Source organism: Colobus angolensis, unplaced genomic scaffold (genome assembly GCF_000951035.1).
Source record: "Colobus angolensis palliatus isolate OR3802 unplaced genomic scaffold, Cang.pa_1.0 Scaffold6, whole genome shotgun sequence".
NCBI lineage: Eukaryota > Metazoa > Chordata > Mammalia > Primates > Cercopithecidae > Colobus > Colobus angolensis.
In genome coordinates, this window is record NW_012119598.1 from 5,217,980 (window position 1) to 5,227,472 (window position 9,493).

The window sequence follows — 9,493 nt, forward strand, 5'->3', positions numbered from 1 at the left end:
GGCCTCCCAAAGACCCGGGATTACAGGCCTGAGCCACTGCACCCGGCGATACATATTTTCAATAATTAAAATGGGAATATTATTACAGATCCTGCAAATACTAAAATTTTATGAACAATTTTATGTTATTAAATTTGCAAATTTAGATGAAATGGACAAATTGACACAAAGAATTAGAAATCCTGAATATTCCTTTTCTGTTTTGTTTTTTTTCTTTTGAGATGGAATTTCTCTCTTGCTGCCCAGGCTGGAGTGCAATGGCACGATCTTGGTTCACTGCAACCTCTGCCTCCTGGGTTCAAGCAATTCTCCTGCCTCTGCCTCCCAAGTAACTGGGATAACAGGCATGTGCCCCCACGCCCAGCTAATTTTTTGTATTTTTAGTAGAGACAGGGTTTCACCATTTTAGCCAGGAAGTTCTCGATCTCCCAACCTCAGGTGATCTACCTGCCTCAGCCTTCCAAAGTTCTGGGATTACAGGTGTGAGCCATGGTACCTGGACCTGAATATTTCTTTATTAAAGAATTTGAATCTATAATTTAAAGTCTTCCAATAAGAATGCTGCAGACCCAGGTGGCTTTACAAGCAAATGCATACAGGTATCAAAACAAGAAATAATGGCATTCATACACAAACTAAAAATTGGAAAAGAGGAAGTACATGACAACTTCTTTTATGAGATCTGTATAACCTTGATATTAAAATCTGACAAGAGGCCAGGTACAGTGGCTCACACCTGTAATCCTAGCCTTTGGGAGGCTGAGGTCAGTGGATTGCTTGAGTTCAGGAGCTTGAGACAAGCCTGGGCAACATTGTGAAACCCTGTCTCTACAAAAAAAACAAGTTAGCTGGGCATGGTGGCGTGCACCTGTAGTCTCAGCTACTTGGGGGGAATTGATGTGGGAGGATCACTTGAGCTCAGAAGGTTGAGGCTGCAGTACACCAAGATCTTGCCACTGTACTCTAGCCTGGGTGACAAAGTGAGACCCTGTATAAAAAAAAAAAAAAAAAAATTGACAGGAAAGAAAAATTTCAGGTGAACCTTCCTCATGAACATAGATTCAAAATTCTAAACATATTATTAGCACACCACATTTAGAAACTTTATTTGCATCAAAACTTTATTTGGCTTATTCCAGAAACAGAAAATTGGCTTAAAATTAAAAATAATAAATATAAGTCAATGCATTTACAAAATGAAGGAATAAAATCATTTGATCATTTCAGTAGATGACAAAGTTCAATATTCATTCATGATTAAAAAAAAAACTTTTAGAAAACTAGGATGGAGACTGAGCTCAGTGGCTCACACCTGTAACCCCAGCACTTTGGGAGGCTGAGGCAGGTGGATCACGAGCTCAGGAGTTCGAGACCAGCCTGGCCAATGTCATGAAACCCCGTCATTACCAAAAATACAAAAATTAGCCAGGCGTGGTGGTGTGCGCCTATAATCCCAGCTACTTGGGAGGCTGAGGTGGGAGAATTATTCAAACCCAGGAGGTGGAGGTTGTAGTGAGCTGAGATCGTGCCACTGCACTCCAGCCTGGGTGACAGAGTAAGACACCCTCGAGAGGAGAGGAGAGGGGAGGGGAGGGGAGGGGAGGAGAGGGAAACTAGGATGGAAAGGAACTGCCTTAATCTAATTAAATAGGCCTACAAAATTCCTTCAGCAAATATCATCCCTAATGGTAAAAGCTTTCTCTCTGTAATAAAAATCAAGACCTGATACCCACTTTACTCAATGTCATGTTGGAGGTCCTAAGTGCAGTGTCCCTCACTTTATAGGCACGCTGCATATGCAGTTGGCATCAGCAAAGCAGGGCCACCAAAACTTTATTTTGAAATGATTTGATATCTAAACAAAATTTAAAAAACATCAAATTTAATGCAATATTGCAATAATTCCCTAACCACCCTGCTCCAACCACTTTCTCTTCATAGAGCCAAATTTTTAGAAAACACAGATCAGATTATTGGTGAAGAGATCCAGGACCTGGTCTTGAGCTACCAGATTTGCCTGCCTCTCCATCCCATCTTATGTCTTCCTTCCTGTTGTCTGCATTCCAGCTTCACCAGCATTTTCAGAGTCTCAAAGGTGTCATGCACCTTCCACATCTAGACCTTTGGAAAAAGCCCTTTCCTCAGCCTGGGACCATTTCCACTGTCCTCTTCACTTAATTCATCCTTTAGATTTTAGCTCACCAGTTCAGGGACAACCTAATCACTAGTAGGGAATAGCCCCAGTCACAATGAGCACATCTAGCACCCACAACTTGCTTTCTAATGTGATTTTTCAACAAAGAGGAACCAAGGCTCCTTGGAGAAATGGTTGATTCTAGGACTGGAGCAGAAAATATACAAGATGAGCCTGCAGCATCTTACAATGCCAGAAAGTAAGGAAGTGCTCAAAATACACATTCTCTTATGATGAGAGTATGTCAGAGTCACACAGAAGTCAACTGAAAGAGCTCCTGGTGGCCGGAGTAGAGAATCAAGGAAATAAATAATGTATTAGGGATTATAATCCAGGGTATAAAATAATCCATGAGTCTCAATTGGTATAAAAAAGATGAATAAATTGATAAGTGGGGCAGAAGAGAGAAATCTCCTATGCAGAAGAATTCCAGACACTTTTTGTAGACACTCTGCCCTCAAGGAGGGAAAACATAATCCTCATTTCTTAAATGTGGGCTGCTCAAAGTGACTCCCTTACAAACACTACAGTATGGAAAGGGGCAGGGGCTGGTGGTGGAGAACAGTCAGTGTTCAGTGCAGAAATCTGACAAGCACTGTATTTGCTAGGTGATCAAGGTCAACATCAACAGTGAAGTCATGTTGATGGTAGATATCCTTGATACAATGTGATGAGAATGGCATTTTACCTCTGTGGTCTTCCTCCCCCAAACACAAAAGCCCAGTCTAATCATATCATGAGACAAATATCAGACAAATTCCAGTTGAGGACATTCTGCAAACATTTCACAAAATGTACTCTTCAAAACTGCCAAGGTCATCAAAACCAAGAAAAACCTAAGAAACTGCCATAGCCAAGAGAAGCGTAAGGAGACAGGAGAACTATTAATAGAGGTAATGCGGTATCACGGATGGGATTCCAGGGCAGAAAAAAAGAAAGCCATGTGTACCTGACTAAATGTAACGGGGAAAACTGGGTATGGGAACTCTCTGTAGTATATTTGCAATTTTTCTGTAAATCTAAATCTGTTAAAATCTGTATGAAAAACATCAACAATTAAATAAGCTCTAAATAGTGAATAGAATATGGTATACCTCCTACTTCTCATAAATTATTCAAAAGTCTGCCAAGTATTGGTCTGAATATGGAAATCATATTTTGCTTAAGCTGGGGAGTGGGTACATAGGCCTTGTTGTATTTTTCTTTATGCTCTTTTGCATATCTAGTATTTCATTTTTTAAAATGCTAAACTGTAAAGCAATTTCATAAAAGTCAAAATGTTGATATCTCCCATGATAGCTACCTTGATTTAAAATATTAAATTATTTGAACATAATTTCTTAATGATTCTTCTTTGCTGGTACCCAAGCATGGCCAGTGTGCCCACGGGGCGCTGGGCACTGTCTCTGGGGAAGCAGCAAACCAGACTCATCTCTAGGTGGCCTGGGCTCAACAGCTTCCTGCCATTTTCTTTGATTGGTAGTTAAGATTTGTTTTTTGTTTGTTTGTTTGTTTGTTTGTTTGTTTTGAGAGGGAGTCTCGCTCTGTCGCCCAGGCTGGAGTGCAGTGGCCGGATCTCGGCTCATGCAAGCTCCGCCTCCCTGGTTCACGCCATTCTCCTGCCTCAGCCTCCTGAGTACCCGGGACTACAGGCGCCCGCCACCACGCCCGGCTAAATTTTTTGTATTTTTAGTAGAGACAGGGTTTCACCGTGTTAGCCAGGATGGTCTAGATCTCTTGACCTCATGATCCGCCCGCCTCGGCCTCCCAAAGAGTGAGCCACTGTGCCCGGCCGGCATTTTTTTTTTCCCTGACAACTTAATATGTATCTATCCTAATAGATTGGTAGCTACCTGGGAGCAGGGATGATTGTATATACATTGATTAGCAAGGTGCCTGGCATACAATAAATGGTCAATAAGTATTTATTGAGTGACTATAACTTAATGATTCAAAACTTAGACCCTAGAGTTACCTGGACCTGAGAATGAAGTTTAGCTTCCCCACTTACTAGGAATGGGGTCAATAATAATGCCTAGTCCTGAAGGTGCTTTGTGGACGAATGTGCTTACTTATTATGGTTCTTTGTAAATGTTAGCTATGATTTTTATTAGGTGCTTGCTGAATTAAATAGCTTAATATTTGTAAAGTGCTTACAACTGTTTCTGAAACAGGGTAAGTGCTTCTTGTTTGTGTTTTTTTTTTTTTTTTAATGTTGCTGTTGACCAAATTAAACTTCACATTCATTTTGTTTAGTCTGTTAGGGATATTCTTTGGAAAATCTTCTACATTCTGTGGAAAGATAAGGCCTAAAATGCACACTATTCTAATTTGTTCAAAATATGTCACTCTGGGACATGTGTAATTCAGAAAGGAACCTGATCTTCTGTAGTAGTTATGGAGAAGTAATATGTACTACAAAAAAGGAATCATTCAATCATTTAAGAAAATTGCTGTGCACTACAACAATACCATTCGTATATAATTAACAATCCACCTTTGCAAGGGTTTGTTACCTGGTTTCAAAACATTGGCTTTCAAACTTTTTGCCCTAGCTCAAAATGTAAGAAATACATTTTACATTATGACTTAGTACACAATAATATATATGTGTGTGCATATATAAGCATATATATACATGCCTAAATATTTGTGTATATATATGATGGAAACAAAATTTTACTACACAATGGTCATTCCTAGTAAAGTGATGGATGCTCTCTAATACTGTTTTTAGTTCCAGTAGGTGAGAGGGTAAGATAATTTGCACTTTTTTCTTTCTTTCTTTTTTTTTTTAAGACGGAGTCTTGTTCTGTCACCCAGGCTGGAGTGCAGTGGTGCGATCTCGGCTCCTTGCAACCTCTGCCTCCCGGGTTCAAGCAATTCTCTTGCCTCAGCCTCCCAAGTGGCTGGGATTATAGGCGCATGCCACCACACCTGGCTAATTTTTGTATTTTTAGTAGAGATGGGGTTTTGCCATGTTGGCCAGGCTGGTCTTGAACTCCTGAGCTCAGGAGATCCACCGGCCTTGACCTCCTAAAGTGCTGGGATTACAGGTGTGAGCCACCACCTCCAGCCGAGAATTTGCACTTTGAACAAGTCCCAAGTTGATGCCGTTGCTACTGGTGTGGGGACCACACTTTGAGAACTTCTATACTAGACAATACTAGTGATTGAAAAAAAGTCAAGCCCCACTAAGCGCCTCCAAGTGCTGGTCTGGCCTCCGTCTTCAAACTCATTTACACTTTGCTTTAGATTCAACATCCACCTGCTCCTGGGATAATTCTGGGTTCCCCCACTTTTGGTGGGTCTTGTGTTTCTATTTTCCTTACCTGTCAAAATGTCCACACTCATCTCTTGCTTAGTTGTTCTCTCTCTCTCTCTCTCTGTCTAGAAATGGAAAGGTAAAGAGGATACTAGGATGGTCTGACTTGAGAGACAAATGCAATTAATCATCACAATAATTCAAGGGAAAGTTATACAGTACTTGCTGTTTTTTTCCAGGGATCCAAAATGAGTGAGTTACTGCCTTGGCATAAAGTCAACCAAAATTACGGGAATATCTGTGCCTATTTCCTCTTTATGATTTTTGGTCTTTTTGCTTTCCAAAAATGGGGTAATGTATAAAATTATCAGTGAAAAACTTCCTTGCTCTTGGTCATTAATCAAAAAAAGTTCAACAAGTACCTATTACAAAGATTCTCTTGGTAGAACACCGTTAGCTAAATAGAAAAAGGAACCGTACTGAAACACTAAATATAGTTGAAAAAGCAAATGATCCTTAATTGTAGATTGAGGAACTCTGGCCAGTGACGGTATCATAGCCTAAGATGAAACTGGGGAAATCAAATGTTAAGAGGTCTCAGATTGACATCACGAGGGCAAAGAGATGAAATAAATAGTGATATCTGGCCAAGGAACAGCAGTGTGGCAGCTGGCTACTGGCTTCCACATGAAAGAGAGAAATGGTACCTACCTGGGACCAACATGGAGGGAGGCAGAGAGAGGCTGCCCCTCCAAATGGGGAAACTGACTCTTTGGGCAGGAAAGGAAACAGTGACTGAAAAAAGGAAATCAGCTGTTATTGGTTGAACAGAAAAGGGTACTGGTATCCACTCTAAGCTTTCAGGGAAGGAAGAACTGGTTGGCTCCCAGTTCAGACAAAGCCTCTAGCATCTGAATTAATCTTATAACTGGTTTTGTATGCGTCTCTCTTTTGCATCTCAGGTTTAAAATGTTCTTTCTTTTGAGTGGGTGATTGAGATGGAAGTTCCACTGTTTTCTGGAGTAGGCACTCTGTGACAAGAATGTCACTTAATTTCCCTTTAGCCACTGTGGGTTTAAAACAAACAAACTTAGGTCGCATCTTCATAAAAATCACAACTAAATTTTGGGTTATGGAGGAGGTAACCAGGATAGAATATACTTTGGGGGTACAAAACTGTTGAAGGGAATCATTATCAGCAGCTTTTCACAGCTACCCAACCATAAAATGCATTTGGCTCTGAGAGTAGTAGTAGCCAGATTTTGGTTTCTTTTGTTTTTTTCTGTCCCATCCCCCATCTCCTCTTGGATGCCTTGGGATTCAAATGTAGATGAAATGCAGATTGTTGGGAGAAAGGAAGACGTGCCTGGTTTGGCTGGTAATTAGGAAAAGAGGAGGATCTCAAACTTAAGGTTTTAGTCATTGTTCTCCTGAGATGGGAAAAGGCTGTGATTCTTCATCTGAAGAGTCTTACCGTGGGTAGTACTTGCCATGGATGATCAACTGTTTGGATTTGAGGAGGAGCGAATCTAATTATGTTGGCCTACAACAACAGGAGCAGGTCAGGTAAGAATCTTTTATTGCTGGTAGACGTGTATTTTAATCATGTGTGCACATCGTCTCTCTTGTTGACCACTTCTCGAATCTTTTAAGAGTCATATGTCTTACTAGTACATACTATTGTGCTGTATGTATTTTTGGTGCAATCTTCTCGATGTGCTTAGGGGATGTGATTTCACTTTTATTCTCAAGCCACTGAGAAAATACTTTAATAGCACCCACACACGTGGTCATGGAAACTACAGAACTTCACTGTTTCATAAAAGGTGGAAATTCCAAGTCATTAAATAATCTTGGGCATGTTTACTTCTGCTATGAGTGCTGATAAAATGTTTATGTAAAAAAGTGACGGAGGAAAGCAAAGTTTGCTTAAAAGTAAGACAAATTGAACGAATGAGTTTAAAATATATATGTATGTGTGTGTGTGTATATATATATGCAAAATAGCATTCCATAAATCTGAGTTTTAAATGGAGGGCAGATGAAAGGAACAAAGTGGACAGTTGAGAACTTGCTCAACTTCTCACTCGCTAGGTGGATACCCATCTCCTTTGCCAGTGGAAGCCAACGGTCAGAGTGGAGAGGTAGTTGGAACTTAGGAGTATGGCTCACTCCTGCTTTGTTATAGAGGCTACCGGTGGTTACTCTTAATGTTGTAGACTAAGGATAGCAGCGTAACATTCCAGATGGTCAAGATTGAAAAGCTACGTACATTGACAAAGGTCTATGTAAATTGACATTTTTGAGTTACCTTTTCGAGGCTATAATTCTTCCCCTTTTTGTTTCCACAATGGGGAAAATCACCTTACCAGCTCAATATCTGAATATGTTTGTTGTGGATGTCTACGTTCCTTTCTTTCCCTCTCCTGGGCAACAATGGAAGTTTTGGAGACTCCTTGGAGACCACAATACCATTAAGCACTTGGTGGAGCTGCTCGGGAATGCCCGAGCTTGTGGATGTTCTGAAGGGGGCAATAATTGGGGTAATAATGGTCATGGGGAGAAGTGCTTGTATTTGTATTGGTCCATCATTGCATAATAGGCTTATGTTAGATGTATCTGTTTATTTCCTATTGAGGAGCTCTTTCTTTTTTATAGTTTATTTTGCTTGAGGGATTTTTAACTGTCACCTGCTAGTACTTGAGCGCTTGCCGAAGTGTGCGCTCAATGCTTTGGGATTTCTCAAATGTATAAAGTCCTACTCCTTGCCTTCAAGGAACTTGCAACTTATGTTGAATCGGTATACCTAGAGAGAAGGCAACAATGAAATGCAGCAAATAATGGAAATGCTAAGTGAGAGGAAAGAGGCGCTGTTTGGAGGAGGGAGAGGGAATTGGCTGGGCCATCAGGGAAAGAGGCAGAACTTGAGGCCCCTTGACCAGTAGGTGAAGTGGTGACTTTAATTTGCGATTCTTGTGCAAGCATTTCATAATGGGAATTGGATGTGTAGGTATTGGGCTTTCTTGTGGACACTGAAATTTCATTCATTCAACACCACCTTATTTCCTATACAGAGAATGGTGCTAGGGGCCAGCGTCAAATTTGAAGATGAAGTCTGATTGAAGGTCATCGTTTGGAGATGGGGTGGGGTGAAGAGTAGACAAACATTAAAATACAGAGATGAGTGCTGCAGTGAGCACGCATGAGCGCTTAGGCAGCGCTTGAAGAGAGGGAGTTACCGATTTGGCCCTGGAAGTCAGCAAGGCTATCCTTTTAAGGTGATGCCTGAGCTGGGAGTTTGTTTCAAAAGGTGGGGACCGCAGGTAGAAGCACTGCTTAAGGGGAACGGCGATTCGACTGGCAGTCACTTAAGGGTCGGCGTGGTGCTTGTTCCTGGGCATGGGGAGGGCGGGAAACCGCGAGGTCTGTAAAACGCCCCGTGGTTGTTGAAACGCTGTTGGGGGGCACAAACAAATAGGGCTTTAGGAAGAAAACTGGTGGGAAGAGCCTGGTGACTCCACGGTAGGTTCGGAACTGGAGCGAGATGGAGCACGGAGGAGTGAGGCGGCCCGAAGGATGCCCGGGGAGACATGGAGGAACTGGCGAGGGCTTCCCCATGCAGGGCCTGGGGCAGAAGGTGAACTCATGCCTCCGCAGTGCCCCGTGGGGAAGTTCCGCATACACGGCCAGAGGGTTCGGAGTTGCCGGCTGTCTGGGGGAGTTGGGCCAGGAAGCCCCTTCTTTCGCCACCGATGGGGCACGTCCAGGGCCCGGCAGGTGTGCCCTGGCAGTAGATCTTCCCTGGGAAGTGGAGCGCGAGCCAGCCCTCGCTGTTCTGAGCGAGGGCCTGTTGTGTAGTCCACACCGTTCCGCGAAAGGAACTACCATTGACAGCCTCGTTCGATTAGAACCCGGACCTCCCGGGATTCCAGACTCCGTCCCCTCCCCGCTGAGCTTCGGAGGAGGCGGACGCTCCAAGAGGAACCCGGAGGCCTGGCGTGGGGGGAGCTGCGGGCAGAGCGGAGGCAGCCGCG

At 42.5% G+C, this 9,493-nt stretch overlaps 1 protein-coding gene across 2 annotated transcripts in view; it reads left to right on the top strand.

Moving 5' to 3' along the window:
• The window catches only part of CDYL (chromodomain protein, Y-like), a 260,878-nt gene that overhangs the window by 70,285 nt on the left and 181,100 nt on the right, over nucleotides 1–9,493 (top strand). Inside the window, exon 1 of one of the 2 annotated variants that reach the window (XM_011962627.1) lies at nucleotides 6,914–7,020. The exons of the other annotated variant lie outside the window; for it this stretch is intronic. Coding sequence (XP_011818017.1) covers nucleotides 6,955–7,020 — 66 coding nt within the window. The 5' untranslated portion in view covers nucleotides 6,914–6,954. Of the gene's footprint in view, nucleotides 1–6,913; nucleotides 7,021–9,493 lie in introns of those variants that run through there. 2 annotated transcript variants of the gene reach the window in all.